The 21,634-nt window shown below is 34.6% G+C and overlaps 1 protein-coding gene and 1 long non-coding RNA gene across 5 annotated transcripts; both read right to left on the bottom strand.

The window, feature by feature from the left end:
- Positions 1-4,058: 4,058 nt before the first annotated feature.
- On the bottom strand, positions 4,059-5,252 carry LOC110938774. The gene is made up of 2 exons (XR_002591678.2): positions 5,005-5,252; positions 4,059-4,545 (listed from the first exon to the last, which is right to left on the bottom strand). It is a non-coding gene; the product is annotated as an uncharacterized LOC110938774 (long non-coding RNA).
- Positions 5,253-17,939: 12,687 nt separating this feature from the next.
- On the bottom strand, positions 17,940-20,352 carry LOC110940443. 4 transcript variants are annotated; one of them, XR_002593155.2, is made up of 4 exons: positions 19,912-20,352; positions 18,627-18,712; positions 18,457-18,544; positions 17,940-18,256 (listed from the first exon to the last, which is right to left on the bottom strand). XR_002593155.2 is itself a non-coding variant. In XM_022181978.2 (3 exons), the coding sequence occupies exons 1-2, from the start codon at positions 20,300-20,302 to the stop codon at positions 18,651-18,653; spliced, it is 453 nt and encodes a 150-aa protein (XP_022037670.1). In that variant the 5' UTR covers positions 20,303-20,351; the 3' UTR covers positions 18,309-18,541; positions 18,627-18,650. The 4 variants fall into 4 exon arrangements, 2 of the variants coding, with proteins under 2 accessions (XP_022037670.1, XP_022037669.1); XR_002593154.2 differs by having other exon boundaries at positions 17,954-18,256; positions 18,453-18,544; XM_022181978.2 differs by lacking the exon at positions 17,940-18,256 and having other exon boundaries at positions 18,309-18,541; positions 19,912-20,351.
- Positions 20,353-21,634: the final 1,282 nt, after the last annotated feature.

Below are 21,634 nucleotides of genomic sequence, written 5' to 3'. Positions count from 1 at the left end.
TTCAATGACATGCCACCAAACAAGAATATCACACCAAAACGCAGGATGCCGCTAAGCAGCTTCTTCTGAAAAAGACGGGGTTTATGTAGGAAAGTTGGCATCTAGCTAAAGTATAAAAAAAAGGTTCAAAACGCCAAAAAAAATTCAAGAAGATAGAGGCTGATGACAGTGAAGATTCGGAAGAGAAATTATATTACCATTTTTTATATTTTTATTTTCATTTTATATTGTTTTAATATCAAGTTATATGTTGTTTTGTTATCTAATTCTTTATAAATAAAATACATTATTATATAAAACGCCAAAAACTACAAACACCAAAACGCTAGAAGTATGAAAACTAGGAGAACGGGTGCTGGCAAAGCACCTTGTAAAATGTATTAAACGCCAAAAAAGTAACTAAACGCCAAAAAAAAAATTGGTCTTATTGTAATCTTATGCAAATATTAATGAATCGTATTGTATTATTATACAAAACATCACAAAACGCCAAAAAAAAATTAACCAGAAAACGCTATAACGCCAAAAAATAATCTACGTGACACAAAAACAATTAATTCAACGCCAAAAAGTTTAATAAATACAATTAACGCCAAAAAAAACTTAGACGCCATAAAATATTATACCGCGTCGGGAAAATAAACGAAGATTGAATGTTTGCTGGTGGTTTTTGCTGGTGCTTTTTTGAATGTTTTTTAATCTCGGTGCTTTTGAATGTTTGAATATGGTGCTTTTGAATGTTTGAATCTGTTGAATCCGGTGCTTTTTGAATGTTTTGAATCAGGTGCTTTTTGGTAGATTTCGAACAGTGAACTATGTGGGTTTTGATCCGTTTGGATTTGGGCGGTGATGATGCAAAAAAAAGAAAACGTATATTTTTTATGACGATGGCGTGGTAAGGTTGGTGGATGGTAGATTTTTGAACCTGCAACCCCACTTTGCAGCCTCTGATTATCGGAAAAAATCTGAGCCAAATCCCGTTTTTTTCAAGAATCCAAACATTGTTTGATTTTTGTTGTTGATTTTTTATTTTTTTCCCCAGTCGATGATGATAACAATCTATCTGAGACACCTACTGAGTTGCGATTTCTGGGTGCGTTTGTTTTGTGTAAAAAAAGTTTTTGAAAAAAAAAAGCTAAAACCGTAAACTTTTTAACGTAAAACGTAAATTTTTTAACGTAAAACGTAAAAGTTAAAACCATAAACTTTTTAACGTAAAACGTAAAACGTAAAGTTTTTAACGTAAAACGTAAAAAGTTTAACGTAAAACGTAAAAAGTTTAACGTAAAACGTAAAACGTAAAACGTAAAAAGTTTAACGTAAAACGTAAAAATTTTAACGTCAAACATAAAAATTTTAACGTAAAACGTAAAAAGTTTTATGTAAAACGTAAAAACGTAAAAATTTTAATAAAAAATCTGAATTTAAAAATGTTTTTAATAAAAAAATTATGTTTAAAAAATAAAAACTAATATAATAATACAAAAAAGTAATAAAAAACAATAAAGACAAAAAAGAGTAATTTACTAAACTACCCTTTTGGATTAAAATATTAAAGACATAATAAGACAAAAAAATACTTAATATTATTTTTAAATACTTTTAATCTTACAACTGGAGGTGGTTTTCATTTTAGTGGTTCCCTATATATATATATATATAGGGATGAGCTCTATAGAAAACTCTATCTTTTTAAGAAAACTATGGAAACCCAATGTCATCCATTGATTATCTTTCATCACACTTGATCAAGGGCTCTCTTAATTTTGGTAAGAATTATATTTAAAAGAAATCTTATAATACACATTAGTACAACTGGAAGGGCATTTTTGGTAGAAGAAAAACACTTTTTGGCATTGGAAATGACAAAACCCACTTGTGTAGTACTAGTATCATCATCTCTCTCCTCTTTCTTCTAGTCAAATCTTTCAATACACTATTATCTCTCTCTTCTTTCTTCATCATGTGAAAGAGAAAAGCTTCATGGTCTTCAATGATGATCCTTCTATGGTGATCTTCATTTGAAGATAATTTCAGCATCATGTGGTCTGAAAAAATCACAAAGACACACGCACGAGTGTGTGTGTGAGAAGAACGATGACAAGATGAATGTTTTTAGAAAGAGAAAGTTGATGTTTTAGATAGAGAAACAACAATCTTTATCACAAAGACACACGCACGAGTGTGTGCGTGAGAAGAAGGTTTGAAGATCTTCTTCGTGTTCATCGGACGGGTATAGATCCGGTAAGTGTTTTTGAAATATCATTTCACACTTGATTTTTTGTTGAAATGGTTGTTAATATGTTTTTGTGTGCTGAAAGTGTTTTAGTAATGGTTAATGGGGTATCCATAGTTAATGTTCATGTATTTTAATTAAATCAAAAACTTTAGGATGAGATTTTAAACGGGTTTTTTTTGTTGGTTTGGTTGCTTGTTAGGGGCTTTTGATCTTAACGGTAGCTGTTTTTTTGTTGGTTTGTGTTGCTTGTTTGGGTTTTTGATCTGAACAGTAAGTGTTGTTTTGTTTGGTTGCTTGATTCACAGACTCAGTCCCATAACATGTGTTAAGCCCCCTGTTAGAATGTTATATAACGTGTGTTGATTTACAGAAACAAACCCATAAAGATATTCAATTGACAAGCTGGATGGATGTACGTGAAGTTAATGCGTGTTCTAGTAATGGTTAATGTTCATGTATTTTAAATAAATCCAAAACTTTAGGATGAGATTTTGAACGAGTTTTTTTGTTGGTTTGGTTGCTTGTTTGGGGCTTTTGATCTTAACAATAATTGTTTTTTTGTTGGGTTGCTTGATTTACAGAGACAGACCCATAACATGTGTTAAGCACATGTTAGAATGATATATAACGTGTGTTGATTTACAGAAACAGATCCATAAAAGATATTGAATTGACAAGCTGGATGGATGAAGGCGACATTAATGCGGGGACATTGAATAAGTCACATCCTTTGGGAAAGAAGTCTTCGTTCATTTATAACATGTGTTGGTGGTTCATGCTGTAACAGAACACCATGATGTAACCTGACATGTGTTCATGTATAACATGTGCTAAGCCCCTGTTAGAATGATATATAACGTGTGTTAACCTTTTGTTAATTAAAAAAAACAAGTAATATCTATTTTATTTTTGTTGATGTTTAAAATATCCGATAATGTGGATACTGAGCGTAAAACTTGTACAAGTAATAAATGTACAAGTTAGTATGTAACGTGTAATATGAAACGAGCCATTTATGGTAACACATGTACCGGTAATTTTGGAATATATAATATGAAACGGGTCATTTGTTTTGTACATTTTGGAATGTATAACATGTGTTAAGCCACTGTTATAATCTTTTTGTAACCTGACATGTATTCATGTATAAGCTAGTGGTTTACAAAACACCATGATGTGTAAATACTGATCTAACATGTTAATATCGTAATCTTGTTGTAACCCACTTGTATACATATGATAACATGTAAGCATCCATTATAACCCGACTTGTATTCATGTATATGAAAGTGGTTTGCAAAACACCATGATGTGCATGTACTGATCGTAACACGTGTACAAGTTAATAATTTAATATGGAACACACAAGTTAATAGTGTAACACCGTATACTTGGGATAACATGTGTTAAGCCTCTGTTATAATCTTGGTTTAACCCAACGTGGTGTTATGTATAAGCTAGGGGTTTCCAAAACACCATGATTTGTATATACATACTGTAACATGTGTTACGCGCCTGACATGTATAATGTGTGTTAAGCCTCTATTATAACGTGTGTTAAGACTTCCAGAATGGATGAATAAACTCCAATAGTAACTTAATAACAACATAGTATACCTGATATAACGTGTGTTAAGCCTCTTTTGTAACGTGTGTTAAGACTTCCAGAATGTGTTAAGTCCATACCGTTTTAACATCATGTACTAGACAAAATAATAAGACTCTCACATTACATATTACTAGTAAACGAAAATACATAGCACTAAGAAAAATGGTGGGCCGTTTACTATACCCATAACGGTATAACTGATATAACGTGTGTCAAGGCTCTATTACAACGTGTGTTAAGACTTTTAGCAAGTTACACATAACATGTGTTAGAGATTAATGTACTGGTAAACTTGTAAAAAGCTACATTGCCTATAAGCAAGTTACACAAAAATGGATGCATAGAGCCCAAAAGCAACACAAATATGTTGAGGTCGACTTCAGGGCAGAAGTTCGGAAGGCCAGAACATTTTTAACAACACGTCCTAGACAAAATAATAAGAGTCTCACATTACATATTACTAGTAAACGAAAACACAGATAACTAAGAAGCGGTGGAGCTTCCATTGACGGTCTGTCTTTGCTGTTTATATGCTACCTTTGCTGACTCATCTCTTGCATAAACTCCATTAACCTATTCCAACAAGCTGGTCATTAACATATATAACAAAGGGTCGTTACATATGTAGCTGTAAAAAATGTAACATGTGTAGCTACGGGTTGTAGTAACAGGATATGCCATCTAGTAGAATCACCACCTGGTAAGGATGAAAAAAAAGACAAACATTTTATTGAAAATAACATCACCGAAAATCAAAGAACTCATAAAAAAAACTCAAAAGTAATGAATCTAACATCAAATCTGCTTCAAACCCATATGTTTGAAACACATATAGATCTGAAACAACTAAGAAGACCGGATTTTTGAAGAAAGAAATTGGGCACACAAAAATTTCTTCTTGGTCTTGATTTAAAATTTTGAAATAAACAAACGAAGCTCTGAATTTAAATCTATCAAATATCATAAAAAGTATAAATCTAAACAAATTACATAAATAACAAAAGTAAGATCTTTAAACGTGTTTCTCTCACACACATTTGTGCGTGTGTTCTGGGTGTCCAGATGAACAAGATGAATATTGTTGTTTCTCTCTCCAAAACATCAGTTTTCTCTCTCTAAAAACAGAATTAAAGATGTGATGAGAGCAACACCTTACTTTCTTTTCTTGAAGAGCTTCGATAATTGCTTCGATCCTCAGATTTGGTGGCTTCAATAGAAAGGAATGAGTATAAGATCTACATCTAGGTCTTTGATAAATGGTTTGTTCAAATCTGATAAAATTGAAAAAAAAAGTGTTCTTGATGTTTTTTAGAGAGAGAAAGATGAAGGAGTTGGTAAGAGGGTGGGGTGAAGTACAAAACTTATGATGGTGAATGAAATGACTTACAGTCATGTATTGGGGTGTGTGTATGAAATGATACAACATGTGTAAAAAGACAATCCTACCCTCCAAAGCTCTAAAATCATATGTTGATGTGGAGCAATCTAGACCACACAATAGGGTTTGCAAAGTTTTCTAAAAATCTAATGTTTCCTATGGAGCATTACCCTATATATATATAGGGTGGGGTTCTAGAGTGAACACTAGTGTATTTGCGAACTGAGTGAACAAATCCTGGCCATTGATCTGCACACGTGTATGGCCAGGATCTCATCATCAAATCGTAAAATACACTAGTGTATTTCAACATCAAATCCTGGCCATTGATCTACACACGTGTATGACCAGGATTAGTTCACTCAGTTCACAAGCTACACTAGTGTTCACTTTTGAACCTAATCCTATATATATATATATATATATATATATATATATATATATATATATATATATATATATATATATATATATATATATATATATATTAGAGTAAAGTGTCATTTCCATCCCCGTGGTTTAAACTCATTCTCACGTACAGACCCTATTTGAAAAATACAGTCATTCCAGTCCATGTGGTTGTCAATTGGAATCATCATGTCCCTGAGAGCATTTGTTATTTGTCAACTGATATTGACCGGGGGCATGGATGTCTTTTACCGTATAATTTCAAGGGCAATATGGTCATTTCGCTCTTTACAACTCTTAAAGGAGGTTACATCCACTTCAAAACCCCAAATTCCACCATTCACTCCTTCCATCCTCTCCAACACATCATAACTCTATAAATTCCTTGTTAACGTTTTGAGCTGAAGCATGATAACAGCTAGAGTCATATAGATAATGGGTGGGTGGAGATGGTGGCTATGAAGGTGAACTACAACAACAATGATGAGTTAACTAGTGAAGGAAGGCAACAATGGCGGCTCATGATGGCTCCATTAGTGGAGTGCACACCTCCAAGCCTCGCCTGTCATTTTAGAGACCCCTTATGATAAAATTGTTCCATTCAAGAACATAACAAAAGGGTTGAAATCAAACATAAATCCATCATCTATTGTTGAAGCATAATTTACATAGCATAATACATAGAAAAGATTTATTAATCACCCAACAAGCACAGTTAATACTTAGTAATACTAATAAAAGTTGAACAGAATAAGGATTGAATCATAATTTTTGATATTATATAACAAACATTTGTAACTGAAGTTTACATCTACTCTAAATCAACTGAAAAAACCCAACAATTCCTATTTGGAATTATGCAAAAGACTATTTAATCTTCATCAATCATTCAGTTACTCAACTTATCCAAGAATGCGAACGTAATTGGGTATCAAAGTTTTACAAATCAAATTAAAAACCATTAAAGAATCAACTTGACCATCCAATTAGACAAACAACTTACTCAGACTTTTAAGAATGTGTAAAGAATCTGATCATTATCAAAGATTTTGTGTGTTTTAGGGTTAGGGGAATAGGGATAGAGATGAAAGGGCTTGTGTGTTGCAGACAATTATAAAGGAGATGATAGTTTTCAATTACGATTTTCATCCCTAAACGGTATTATGGTCATTTAACCATCTCAATAACGTTCAACTAATGGATGTTTCCAATATCAATGTTATTGATTGCAATTGACAACCACGGGGACTGGAATGACTTTTTTTTCAAATAGGGTCTGTATTTGAGAATGAGTGTAAACCACGAGGAAGAAAATTATACTTTAATCTTTTCTTTTTTATTAAAAACCCGATAGCATTTCACATTTGTTATAAAATAAGATAAATATGTGTTGATATCCAAATCGTAATCTCCAATTCTCCATCTTCTCGTTATCTTATACAAAGTTATATCTCTGATTCTCTTATGAATTCTCTCTTTTTCTGTAGCCTCCTTGTTATATAAACTCTTTTCCCCAATAGCATAGAGATCTCTCTTGTCATGATGTGTTACTGGAGTTTGACAATAATCCGTTTAAATATACCATAGTTCCACGTTAACATGTGTGAGTCTGGTATCCATATATCAAAAGAAGAATTGAATCGAACACGACAATGTCTTTTTATCTATCCTTAGGAGGTGGGATGTGGGTCGGGGAACCACCTCGGGGAGGTGATGCGGCTAGTGACCCCGACGGGGAACACCGCCCCCTCTCTTTGGTGTCAACGGGGGATATTCCTCCGATCTCCCCGATGAAAAAAATCCCACATTTCAAAATTCTATCCGTTGTATAATGGCTACATAATTAAAAAAAATATTTTTGTTATTTAAAACCTATATAAAGCCACACTTTTATACCAAAAAACTTCATTATCTCAAATCATTCCTACTTCTAAAAAAAATTGTTCTTTCTCAAATGCCAAGACGGGTATGGACCGACGAGGAAGAATTCGCTTTAGTTACGAATTGGGTGAATAAATCCATCACCCCTTCTTGTGTTGTCATGAATCAATCATGATGGACTAATTTGTTTAACGAATTCCGTCAACAAATGGGGGAAACTGATCGCAACTTACACTCAGTTCATTCAAAATGGAGGCTATTGAACCGACGTGTTACAATATTTGAGCAACTCTACATACACGCGGGGGAGGCTATGGATGAGGCCCTTCACGTGTATCAAAGGACACAAGGTCATGAATTTAACCACGTTGCTTCGTGGCAAAATGATATGAGCTAATCCACGCTTGCAAATGGTATGAATTGTTCCACGTCGTTGAGGATTAGGTATTTCTTATGTCGTTTATTGATGTAGTGTTTTTAATTTTTATGCATTTTTGTTTTTTATTATGTACTTTTTTATTTAAAATTAATGAATCAATATTTTTATTTTTTAGTTTTAATAAAATCAATGTAAATATAAAATGGAAAAAGAAAAAAATGGAAGGGGGAAGAAGGAAGAATGATGAACCATACCCCATAGCCTTAAGACGTGAAAAAAAAAAGAAGAAGACCTAATATATAAAATATATATTAATGTTTTTAAAGCAATCTAAACTACTCCTAAATGCTTGTATACATTTACAATGCAGGATTTGAACACTCTACCTCATGGATAAAAGGGGAGTCACCATACTACCAGTGGTGCACAAAAAATCTGAACTCATAAAAAAAAACCTGAATTCGGGTTTTTAAAAAACTCGGGTATTCCATACCCAAACCCGTACCTACCTGTAGGGTACACACCAGGTATGCATAGTGATCTGAAAACCTGGAACCGGTTATTTCCTAACCCGAATAAAACCCAATACCCGGTTGTATGCATGCCCGATACCCGGTTATTCCTATACCTTGTACCTAGCTTTGTTCCTATACCTGGACCGGGTTTTCAAATGTCTGCACCGGGTTTTCTAATACCCGGTTATGATGCACTTTTCTAATATGTAATCTTGTAATATATCTAAGTTTCTAACATATATATGAAATTTTATGTTATTAATTTTAAAGTTTCTATACGAAAAATGGAGTTGGAAACAAATAAAAAATTCTATAAAAACACACAACTACGAAACCGGGTTTTCCTATGCCAGCATTGGGTTTCCCAATACCTGTACAGAGTATTAGAACACCCGGACCTGAAAATAGGGTATTTTTATACCCGGGTATAGGGTACCCGGACCCGAACTCTACTCGAAACGGGTTACATCAGGTATGGTTTTTTTGACCAATACCTAAATCTGAACCTGATCCGGGTATTGCCAATACCTGAAAACCCATTAAAAAATTCGATTATGTGCACCTCTATGTATTACTAGGATTTGATGAACCTTTTAGGACAGAAGGCCTAAATAACTAGAGAAGAATGTTACTCTTTGATTTATTGTAGGATTACCGGTAGGTCCTTTATAAAGAAGAATAATATAATTATGGTGGTAATATTTTTTTTGCTTGTAATATTCTATAAGTTATTGCTTGTAAAAAACAGTTACAAGTTAAATAGATCGATACTACTACCTCGGTCCCATTAAAAGTGTCATGTTTTGAATTTTCAAAGTCTTTATTTATAAACTTTGACCTTAAATAATTTTGTTTGTGTTAGATAATACTTGATGAAAGTTATATGATTTAAGTGTGTTTTACAAGTGTTTTTATTGGGTTAATTTTCATCAAGTTTTATATAACACAAAAAATATATAATTAAAGTCAAAGTTTATAAATTAAGACTTTGAAAATTCAAAATATGACACTTTTAATGGGACGGAGGGAGTATATATTTTGCCTATGATATGTGTCACACTTTATTGTCAATGTTTTATGTGATTGTTTAGTTTTGGTTCAAGAAATGATAGGGATGTTTACGACTAATCTCACAATAGAGAAGACAATCTTTTAATGATTATATCCAAAGTAATACTTAATAATTAATTCATTCCAGAATTTTTCGGTCTCATTATGGCTATATTCATTAGAGGATATGCTATTCATTTATTTAATTAATTAATTTTCATAATTTAAAGGATTTAATTTATAAAGATAATGCGTTAGTTTAGTTGAATAAGACCAATTACCCATGGCATTATATTCTAGTGGTATTGGGGGTGGGATAAGGCTTATGACCATTAGGTCATGGGTTCGATTTCCACAAAGGGGGTTTTCCTAGATTTATTGGGTTTCCTTCTGAATTGGTGTTTAGGCATTATTGCATAGTGGAGATGGATATGATCGGGTGGTTCCGCTGGTGGCACGATGATACTCCAGTGGTCCGTCAGTGATCCAAATTTGCCGTTAAAAAAAATAATAAGACCAATTATAATTGAGTTGACGATAAAATCTATGATTCTAATAAATAAGTCAATTATAATTCAGTTGACGATAAAAACTATGATTCTAATAAATAAATCCCTACCAATGTGAATGGTGTGTTCAATTGAATTCATTAGGTTAACATAATACATGCAATTCTTAAAAATGGAATATTTGTTACATGACTTTCACAATCAAGGTCAATGAACCTCAATTAAATAAGTGAACACAAAGACCTACAGGTGAGATTAAAGAACCTCGTAATGACTTTGACAATTGAAGTCAATTTCACTATGATCAAAGACTTTGATCTTTACAAATAAAAGGTGAGGGGTTATAATTTAAAGGGAAATTGCCCTGTAATAATCTCACCTAAATTTTATTGGCCCATAATAATCACACCTCAGAATATTACCTCTACCAGTCCCACCTTTCACCTATTTTCCTATAATGGTCCCCGTTAAAAAAACTTAACGGGGTTAAGTTTTTTTTCCAAATTACAAACAAATTTTTAGGGCTTTTAATTAGAACGACGATACGAGTCAATTGATGTAAAACTTACCTCGAAACGGTGCTCCCAACAATGAAAACGACGCTTCAATTCGGGTGTTTAAATTTCCAATTAACCAAAATCAAGTCACTTGGAGCACCATTTCGAAGTAAGTTTTATATCAATGGACTCGTATCATCGTTCTGATCGAAAGCCCTAAAGAATCTGTTTGTAATTTGGAAAAAAGCTTAACTCCGTTAAGTTTTTTTAACGAGGGACCATTGTAGGAAAAATAGGTGAAATGTGGGACTGGTGGGAGGAATATTCTGAGGTGGGATTATTAATGGCCAATAAGGTCTATGTGAGATTATTACAGGCCAATTCCCCGAATTTAAAAGCGTGAGTTAAAAACTATGGTAATGTTCGTTTCATAGAATGAAATGGAATATGGATGGAATTGGAATGTAAATTACATTTCTTATGTTGTTCGTTTCAACAAAAGAAGGAATTGAAATTAAACAATAACATAAGAAACGAAAGCTACATTCCAATTCCATGAATTTCATCATGTACTATTAATGTATGTCGAATTAACACCCGTTTATATGCCAGACCATATTGAAAGTGATTATGGTACATTGTATGCAAAAACGAGGAAGAGAAACTGTTGTTGGAAAACAAAACGGTAATTTGCATATCATTGTGCTGGTTGCCAAGGGTTATCTTGTAACCATCGTAGCCTTATGTTGGACCAGCGTAAGTATACGCTGGAAAGTAAAATCCTTGATGTTCTACGCAACGTTTACGCTACTTTAGAGCCATCGTAAACCTACGTTGCTTGCACTAACAGTTTCATTGAGATAATTGTCCGATTGTTGACAAATATACCCATTAACCACCATCTTAAACCTTGCGCTGGCTCACCCCAATGATGTTTCAACCCCTATATAAGGAACATGATATTGTATGTTTTAACTAACGAAGTCGAAACTATAAATCTTCTTCACAAAAAAAAAAAAATAGGAATATTGGATTTTAATATTCCCAACTATTCGCCGTTGGCCGCCAACAGTCTCAACTTTAAAAATAACCACTGGCAGTCCTAACTTTTAACATATTGGCCTCCAATGGATCCTGACTAACAGAACTCTAACGGCGTTAGTCTCCGGTCGCCGATAAAACATTTTTTGGCCGGAAAACTCATTTTTGGCCGGAAAACACAACATTTTTGTCCCGGACCTCTTTGTAACCTTATTATGGACCTTTGGGAACCTTTTTCTAGTAAAAGCCCCAATTATTAAAGTCGCCGGAAAACTTCTTTTTTGCCGGAAAACTCAACATTTCGTCCGGAAAACTCGACATTTTCGTCCCAAACCTCTTTGTAACTATAGATCGGACCTTTAGAAACCTTTTTCTGGACAAAAATGGTTTTCCCCCGACCGGAGACTAACGGCGTTAGGGTTCTGTTAGTCAGGGTCCATTGGTGGCCAATATGTCAATAGTTGGGACTGACAGTTGTTATTTTTTAAGTTGAAACTGTTGGCGGCTAACGACGAATAGTTGAGATTATTAAAATCCAATATTTCCAAAAAAATATCACCTCGTTCATGCATAACACTATTCAGGGCCGGCCCTGAGCATGTGCCGGGTGGGCGACGGCTCAGGGCCAAAAACATCGAAGGGCCCGTAATTATTTTATATATATTATATTATATATATAATTAAAACCCTTTAGCTATTACAAGCCAGTAACTGCAGTCCACTGGTTGCTTGCCCACCTTTTAACTCGCTGGTCTTGGGTTCTAGACTCCCTGTCACAGTTTTTTACAATTTTATTCGGCCTTTCTTTTAAATGCTGCAACGTGCCTCTCTGTATCTACAAGACCACAACCCTTTCATATTTCATCTACAAAACCACAACCCTTTCAATAAGCTTTCATATTTCATCTACAAAATAGCATTGATATATCTTCACTTAATTTTTTTTTCTAAACAATCAAATTCTTTTATTGTTTTAATATTATTATATTAATTATAAAGATTTTTAATTTTTCTCTTAACTTCTAAAATAATTTTTTTTACAAATTATTTTCTCTTAACTTCTAAAATAATTTTTTTACAAATTATTCAGGCTGACCTGAATCTGTTTGGTTTGTTATAGTGTTCATAATAGAGTTTGATCGAATTGTTGAGTGACGCAACAACGGCAGTGAATTTTTGTTTTACTAGAGCGGGTAGGGCCCAGTTTGTTTAATCTTGCCCAGGGCCTAAAATTTTTTTAACGTTTTTGGAGACGGCCCTGACACTATTAATTACGTATACACACAAAATACTTTGTAACACTTTAAACCGAAAGTGATTCACGCGATTCATCAAGCTATCTAGTACAGTATAGCTTAAACACGTAGCATATATTCATGAACCATTTTTCTATCACCTTTTTTTACCATAGCTATCCGAAAGTGATTCCAACAACCTTATTTATTCACAATAGCTAAATTGTGGTCACGTATCAAAACATGATTTATCATATGAAATTGTAGTGGTTTGATTTTTTTTTTTTTTTTTCATATTTACCTTGCACAGAATATATTGATATTAGAAAGATGCGAAGACCTCATCGATATCGTTAAACTTTTGTCAAGAGTTGCAAAAGTATATTAACGTTTGACATCGAAAAGTCACTTCACTTCCGAAACACTAAGTTATTGCTCAAATCTAGAATACATAGAAGGAGTTTCATGTATAAGGGTGTAAGGGGCACCTTCGGTGACCCCATTCGGTGACCCAAGTCACCTTAGGGGAACACCGCCGCCATCACTTAGGTGAGGCAATTAGGGGAGCAAGATCGGTGAGAACTCACCGCATGAAGAGGAGAGAGAGATGGTGGGCCAGCCTCATTTTCAACCAATCAAAACATTTCTTTTTTTCTTTTTTTTTAATAAAAAAACAAGGAGAGTTAAGAGGGGAGTGGCGCCATCAAATTGAGGGTGTTAGGGGAGTTTAAGAGGGGAGTTGACGTGGCACACGAGGATTGGTTGAGCGTAAGAGCGGGGACTCCCCTCTTAGGGGAGTGCCTCTTACACCCTAAGTTTTGTTTTGTTGGGCTTGGCTAGTTGCTTGCTAGCGAGGCGTGTGTTCTATAAAAATTTGCCGTTAAAAAAAAATGATTAAATCCTTAGGAGTCGTTTACAGTCTTGTGACGTGACACACTTAAATTACAACCGGTGTCCTTTACGTTTATATCAAATTACAACCGGTGTCCTTTAACTAAAAAATTACAGGCTCTGTCCTTTATGTTATCAGTTTTTCGCACGTTATATCCTTTAGCCCTAACCTAGTTAAGTTTTTTGGTTAAGTCTTACCATGCGCCTTTCACGTGAGGCAACATGATCTTTTCATCTCAATTTAACATGAATCTCGATTTTCCGCTTGAATCTCATAACATCTGATTGTTCATATTCATCTCAAAAACCATCGACACGGTCTATGTCTCTCAAAAAATTGATAAAAAACCGACATAAAAAAGGAACATGAAGCAAACCTTGCAATGAGGGAGTTCTAGATACGACAAGCAGTACTAGAACAAAACATCGATGAAATTTATGGTAAGCTTCCAACATCATCGTAGCTTTATCTATTAATCCTATCGTAGTTTTTATAAGAAGTTGTTTGCACATGAGCCACCCATTAATGGTCAGTTCTTTTGATTGGTTTGATAAGAAAATAAAGATTAATTCCAAAATATTGTTCCATTTTCAACAGGTAATGAAGAGATAAGGCTTCTTATTATTTAAATATTTTACTTTGATTTTATAATTCCAATTCCAAACCGTGTATTATATTTTTTGTTTGGATTAACTGGAAAAAAGGAGCAATCGACTTGAAAAAATAGAGGTGATAATAGAGATTTATTTATTTCGTTTTTTAATATAAAATTGAGATGAAAAGACCACGTTTCCCTCAAGTGAGAGGCGCATGGTAAGACTTAACCCAAAAAATTAACTAGGTTAGGTCTAAAGGACATAATAACGTGTTAAAAACCGGTAACATGCTAATATAGCTATTGCTGCTACTTTCTAAATATTGTATGAAAAAAATATTAAATTTACATGATGATGTATGAAAATTAAACATATGATTCTCATAACTTTGTATCTTTTAAATTTGTCTAAGGGGTTTACCCTGTATCTACTAAATTCATGATGTTATTTGTTTGCAGGTTTATTTTTAACCACTAGAATTAGTCTTGTTTATCAAATGCTTTACGCTGGTGGATCTTTTCATTTGCCACAAAGCGCAAGTCATTAAAAAGTTAGATGGTTGTGACTTTTAAAAAAAGGAGAAAGCAATACCAAACACCCTCAATATGGATTCTCTTGTTTGTTACATTGTTAGTGTAACCCGTTCACCGGACGGGTATTAAACTAGTTTCTTTAGTTAAAGGACACCGGTTGTAATTTGATGCAAACTTAAAAGACAACGGTTGTAATTTACTCTAAAAATTTTATGCAATATAGTGAAACTGATATCTCCGAACATAAAATACTACTTTTCGTATGGTAACTTGTTCGATTAATAACTTTATTTAAAAGAATGAATAGGTTAGGTAAAAAAAGTAAAAAAAAGATGAAATATGAGTAAAGAATATATTAAAAGTAGAGTAAGGTTAGCGGGTCTTAACATACAAATAAGTTTTAACATGAGGAGATAAATTTTTTCTTTTATTTTTTCTTGAATTTTTTTCTTAATCTTATCAAGCATGTATTTTAGTCTCAAAATTTAGAAAAACAAATCATGTATTTACACTAGTAGAGTAATATAATCACTCGAGTAATTATAATCGCTCTGGAGTAATTATACATAATTACTTTACTAGAGTATTTTTTTTTTTTAATTTTGCAATTAAACATTGTTTAAGTAACTGAAGAAAAAAAGCTTTCTTATTTCTCATTTCTCATGTTAAGATCCATTTGTATTTGATCTTTGCACATTAAAATCAATAACAAAAGTATGCATACATAAATTCTGAACGCGTTATCATTGTTTTTAATTCGAAAAATGTTATGAAACATAAAAGGTCAAATTTCGTTTTGCTACATAACAAAGTCACATGTAGACTTTTTAAGTCACTCTACATTTGATTGTGTATTAAATATTGATTATGTTTATTAGTCTACAATACTTGGGTTATGCGAAACCAATTGTTGTTATAAATAAATAACATGAATATAGAATAATGAGAATAAAATTGTAAAAAAATTAATAAGTGTTATATTAGTCCAACATTATAACAGTTATTTAAAAAAGCAAACGATTATATTGAAAGTCTACATTTTTTAAGAAAAAGAATTGATAAAAGATAACTTTAAGAGCACCCCTTTTTGGACATATTTGTTCCTAGTTGCGTTTGCATATCTTATGATGGATCTTCATCATTATCAAATTTTACTGTTTGAATTATATGTCCACCTTTTAAAAGTTATTTTTTTAATATAACTATTTTTCTTTGACAAGATGAAATACTTCAATTTTAAGAGTTTAACTTTTTTTGGGGTGTTAAATTCTATCAAATCTTATATTCATTTCTGCCTACATTTAGAGAACTTGCAAATTACTTCTATTTTGAGTTGCAAATTTAGAGAGTTTGAAATAACGATTTAAGCTTTTAAATCCATGTATGATATGATATAAGGATTGTGTCTATTTGAATCGAAGACCTACAACGTTGTTTCCTACAATGTATTTATGATGGTCTACGCTCTCAATGCTCAGCTGACAATTTTTTTTTTTTTGAATGGCTAATGTTACTCTTCCAAAACTTTTATATTTACAAATAATCGCCCTTGTCTCGAACTGAACCCAGGATCTCCCACTAAGAGACAAAAACCTCTACCAATTGATAACTGGGAAATTGTTGTGCAAAGTTTTTATTGACAAATTTTCTAGAAGCTTTTATGTTTTGTTCTTTAACTCCTAAGCATCCACTCAACATCACTATAATTTTTGGAATTGATGTTGTCTGGGTGAACTAAAGTTAAAAGTTAGGAACCGACGGTGAATCGGTTGTTGCCAATCTCGTGATTGTAAGTCTTTTGTTTCTATATTTGGATCATGAGCTACTTTATACTATGTTAATTAATGAGTGTAAGGGGCTATTTGACAACTTTTGAATATCAGTAAGAATTCTGAATCATTAAGTGCTGAATCAGTAAGATGTCTGAACCATTAAGAGCCAGTAAAATGCTTAACCGTTCAGAGACAAATGTCTGACCAATTCAGATTAGAGGTCTTAACAACTCAGACTCTGTATAATTCTTAATCATTCAAAGGCAAATTTTTGAACCATTCAGACATTTGCTCGCGAAACAAACAGTTTGAACTGTTAAGTGCTAAACCAGTAAAATGTCCGAACCATTAAGAGTTTCATTAAAAGGTAAACAAACAGCCCCTAACTTGTAACCCGCAACCCCAATATATTATGTATCTTTTGAGATTCAAACTTGACATTTTGTTCTAGTTTTAAACTGTTTATTAAAACCGATTATTCCACTATTTTTTTTATTTAACGGATATTAATAATCTATTTTTTTATTTAACGGATATTATTTTCTAGAGTGGGAGAGGCGTTCTCACGTACTATGAAACAGGTAGTGTTACCCGACCGGTAACACCAGCGTCACTCCATTGGGTACCCGTAGAAAGATGAGAAAGAGAGAGATGCAGAGAGAAGATGTGAGAGAGAGATGCGTTGGGTAGTCACCGATACGTAACACCGACACCTCTCCAATCAGACACCAAGTTGTGGTGTTTCTCACTCCTACCCCCCTTTACTACAAGACTTCAATGATTACAAAGTAAATTGAGCGATCTTGTTGCAAAATAAGACGTTTTCTATTTTCTACTTTTTAATCAATTCGATCAAAACCAACATTTGTTAAGAAAAACTCAAAATCAAACAAGACCAAACCGTTACTTTGGTTTGGTTTCATTTTGGAACGAACTAATCATTTTGGAACGAACTAAAGGTACATTTAGGTTGAACGGTATGGGGAAGTCCCCGGCATGGTGAGGCCCGTCCACACCGTCCCCTCCCGGCCCGTCGCCAACGCTGCCCCATATCCCCCCTTTTCCTTATCCAACACACACATAAAAATACATACATCTTGTATATATAAAGGGGCTCATCACCCAAGCCCTATTTCCCCACACCCGATGACATGGCCGCCCATGTGACGGATCATCCCCAAATGACTGCCCTCCTCCACACCTAATAGCCTTACGGCATGAGTTACTCATCACCCAAGCCCTATTTCCCCACACCCGATGACATGGCCGCCCATGTGACGGATCATCCCCAAATGACTGCCCTCCTCCACACCTAATAGCCTTACGGCATGAGTTAACATGTACCGACTTTAAAACCAAAGTAAAATATCTTTTTTAGTAGAAAAGAAAACCTAATTTTACACAATAAGAAAACTATTATGGCTACATAAAATTATAACATATTATTGGTTTTGTTATATTACAGGGATTATATCTTATATGAGGGACTCCGTCTGAGTTCATACAAAACAGTTTGAAAAAATAAAATCTTTGGTTTGAATAAGTAAAGATCACCCGCAAAACCAAGTACATGATCAGATAAGCCGGTCTCTCCTGTCTAAACAGAAACGTGAACACCCCTACGTACTCGCTACTAAAATCTAGTAACAGAGTTCTACCAACGACTTTCCTTATCAAAGTTTGTTGATCTCTCACGAGCTCAGCATGCGCGTTCTGTTTAACCTATAGGTTTCAAACACAGAAAAACACAACATATTTTTTATATAACCACTCATTTCAAAGAAAATTATATTATCACATACAGACTAAAGAGAAATCAGTAAAGTGTTAATGTAAACTTGTGAAGTGGTTTTGAAAAAAATCCAAAGAGCTTAAGTTACTAAACAGATACAAAAGTAAACTTATTATATAAATCTACCTACAAGAGACACCAGGAAACATCCAACAGAACATATGCTTTCTTCAACCTGCGACTTCTAACTTCTATAAATATGTACAATAAGAAGTCTTCTGCGTAATTCAACGAAACAAGTTAAAAATAAAAGTAATGATATTTAGATATTACAAAGTCAATGCGGGGTGGTGCACTTACTCAGAACACGTGCTAGACGGGAGTTCATCCTTCTTCATCCTCGTTTTTATCAACTTTCACCTCCACTGGATGCACTGGAGATGTACCTGCAGTTACAACGTTGAGTTATAATGGCAAATACAATATGAAAAAAAAGATGAATTTCCGACTTGAATAGACCTACACTATCTCTGCTTAAAAAACATCTTGTGTCCACCAAGCCCCCCAAAACCACAGTGTGGTAGAATAAAACCGATTGCTGGTGATCAAGCAAGGATAACAAATCAATTGCGATGACAAACAGTAAAAGAACTGGTCTTGGTTTTAAAAAAGCGTGAGACGCTCCGAGGCATTTAGGTCTCAAAAAATGAGGAACAAGGAGTGCGCATCGCATACGCCAAGCGCTGCTCCATGTACAGCCAAACATGCTTTATTTACAGCCAGAAGTTGTGTCTCTCTCATCTGTTTTACATACCAACCATTCTATCATATAAACCTTTCATAGTTTCTTCATACTTTGGTTGTTATTACATATTATATTAGCCTCCTACGAACCCAAAATTTGACCCAAAAGTACATGAGGTGCTCCTCAAGCCCCTGATTTATTTTCCTAAACACCTCGCGCCTCAAACGCGCCTTTTAAAACCAAGCATAGTTGTTAATGGCGAATAGCGATAAGGTACCTATATGCTACATAGCGAATAAAAATAAATAGCGGACGACTATTTTATAAATAGCGATACACTAGAAAAAAAATTTAAAAAAATGTATATGCATATTATATAAAAATACCCCGGTATATGTGCTATTTTACATGTATATTTAACAAAAACCTAAAATCCAGCTATTTTATACCTATATTTAATTCCTATTTATATTAAAAAAATAAAAATAAAGGTGTCGCTATTCTCGCTATCCATCGCTACAACCCTAATAGCGACACTATACCTATACACTACATAGCGCGCTATAGTGGTCGCTACGATCGCTATTGATATCTATAAAACCAAGAAACTAATACCATTATACCTTATTGATACAACTCAATTTCCAGACTACTTAACTCCAATGCCAGTTATGCATACACTACTGACTCAAAAGACTCATGTACTTACCTCAATACAAACCGAAAAATATCCATACAAACTACAAAAAGGTTTTAAAAATCGAAAAATTCTGCAGAATACCAAAAAAAGACATAATTCTGTGCATCTATATAACCAACACAACTATTTTAGTTATATAAAATTGCAAAATTTTATAATAAATCTGTCACAATCCAAACTGCCACAAACAAATTAAATACCTTGAATAAAATAAGCAGACGAAGGCCAACCACGAGATGAACTAAGCGACATAGATTCATCTTCGGTCAACGGAATGGTCAAACCCTTGAAAACTTGTAACAAAGCGTCAGATTGAGGTCGGTGACGACGAGGAGGGACCCAATACGAAGAACCTGGAACAAACGGAAGCCAATCAGGAGCAGATTGCCTGACGATTATGTTGTGAATAACATCTTCGAGCTTTCGTAACCCTAAAACCTCCACATCTCCGTCCGATTCAACCTCCACTTCGATCAGTTGCGATTCTCCTGATCGGCTCGAGAATCGATTCGGCTGATGTATCGCTAGTTTTAATGAATTTGATGAAAATGATGTTGATCGAATTAGGGTTTGTGACAGGAAACGAGCCATTGGTTTTTGATAATTTGGGGGAAAGAAAACCTGTGTTGTTTCTAGAAAAGCGATATTTATGTCACAAATTCTAGAACGACTTATACCGTCGGGTATGATTGGGCTTGGGTTGGGGCATTTGTTGACACGTGGAATGGGAGCCTCTCGCCTGGTTACGTGTCCGCAGGATATGGCGGGGCGTTGGTTGGGCTTGGGTTGGGTGCACCCCGTGGCAGAATGTTAAAAATAATTACAAAAAAATTTATAAAAATCACACAACATTTAAAAAAAAAAACCTACAACTTCATTAAAATTTTAAAAATTACATAATCCTAAAAATTACAAAAAAACCTAGAGCGTTAAATAAATTTCAAAAAGGTCGATCTTGTCGAACGCCTTTCGCTCCTTGCCTCGAAACTCTATGTTCGCCACCGCCACCCGGTCCTCGTGGCTTAACTCGCCACCCGGAACGGCTTCGTAGTAAGCCTTGAAACGTTCGAGCTTGGGCCGTAGCTCGCGCCATTTATGTTGGCACGCGTTCAAGTTGTGGCGGTCGTTACTGACGTTTTGTCGGTAGGTTGCGAAAACTTCCGGCCAATATTTTGTTTGGCCCGGTGGCCGGCCCTTGATAGCGTCAACGACGCTTGTGACGAGAGCGAGTTCTTATTCGTTTGTCCAGGATGCCATAGCGGGTTCGTGGGATGTTGGGGTTGGGGTGACCGGCTGGGGTAGCGGGTTCGTGGGATGTTTGGGATGGACCACATGGTTGGGTTTGGGATGGACCACATGGTGGGGTTTGGGGTTATTTATAGGGGATGTTGGGGTTGGGGTGACCGGTTGGGGTAACCGCTTGGCCAAGCCAAACGGTTTGAATTTAAAATTCAAACTTTTCATATGTTCCGCTATGACATGGCGGGGTCAGCGAATGAAACCAAGCCAGCTAGGATGTCAAGACCGCCCCACGCCCGGCTTGAAAGCCAAGCCCCAAGGGTCACGCCCCAACCAAGCCCACCCGGGGTGGTGGCTTGGGCGTTTTCCCCCAACCCACGCCAAAACTCCCGCCCCATACCCCACGGTCTTAGTAAAATCTTATTCTAACATACGGGTCGTATAATTTTATACGATCTGTATAGGATAAAGTCAACTGATAAAGGCTGTGTCAATTGACTTTATTCTATATGGGTTGTATAACCTTATACGGCTCGTATACACCATGTAAAAAAAATTTGGTCGTATACAATGTATACGATATTTTTATACGGGCCGTATAATGTTATACTGCCCGTATACATCAGGTTCCACCAATTTCTCTTGCCCGTATACATTTGGCCGTAAAACATTATATTGCTCGTA

This window comes from Helianthus annuus, chromosome 5, assembly GCF_002127325.2.
Source record: "Helianthus annuus cultivar XRQ/B chromosome 5, HanXRQr2.0-SUNRISE, whole genome shotgun sequence".
NCBI lineage: Eukaryota > Viridiplantae > Streptophyta > Magnoliopsida > Asterales > Asteraceae > Helianthus > Helianthus annuus.
Note: the sequence above shows the minus strand (reverse complement) of the source record. Positions and strands in the feature narration are given on the sequence as shown.

Excerpts from the sequence above, each read along its gene's own strand:
- LOC110940443 (XM_022181978.2), bottom strand. The coding sequence starts at position 20,302 with ATGGCTCGTTTCCTGTCACAAACCCTAATTCGATCAACATCATTTTCA. Across the intron at positions 18,713-19,911 it reads GTCTGCTTATTTTATTCAAG|GTACATCTCCAGTGCATCCA; the intron begins GTATTTAATTTG and ends TTGTAACTGCAG.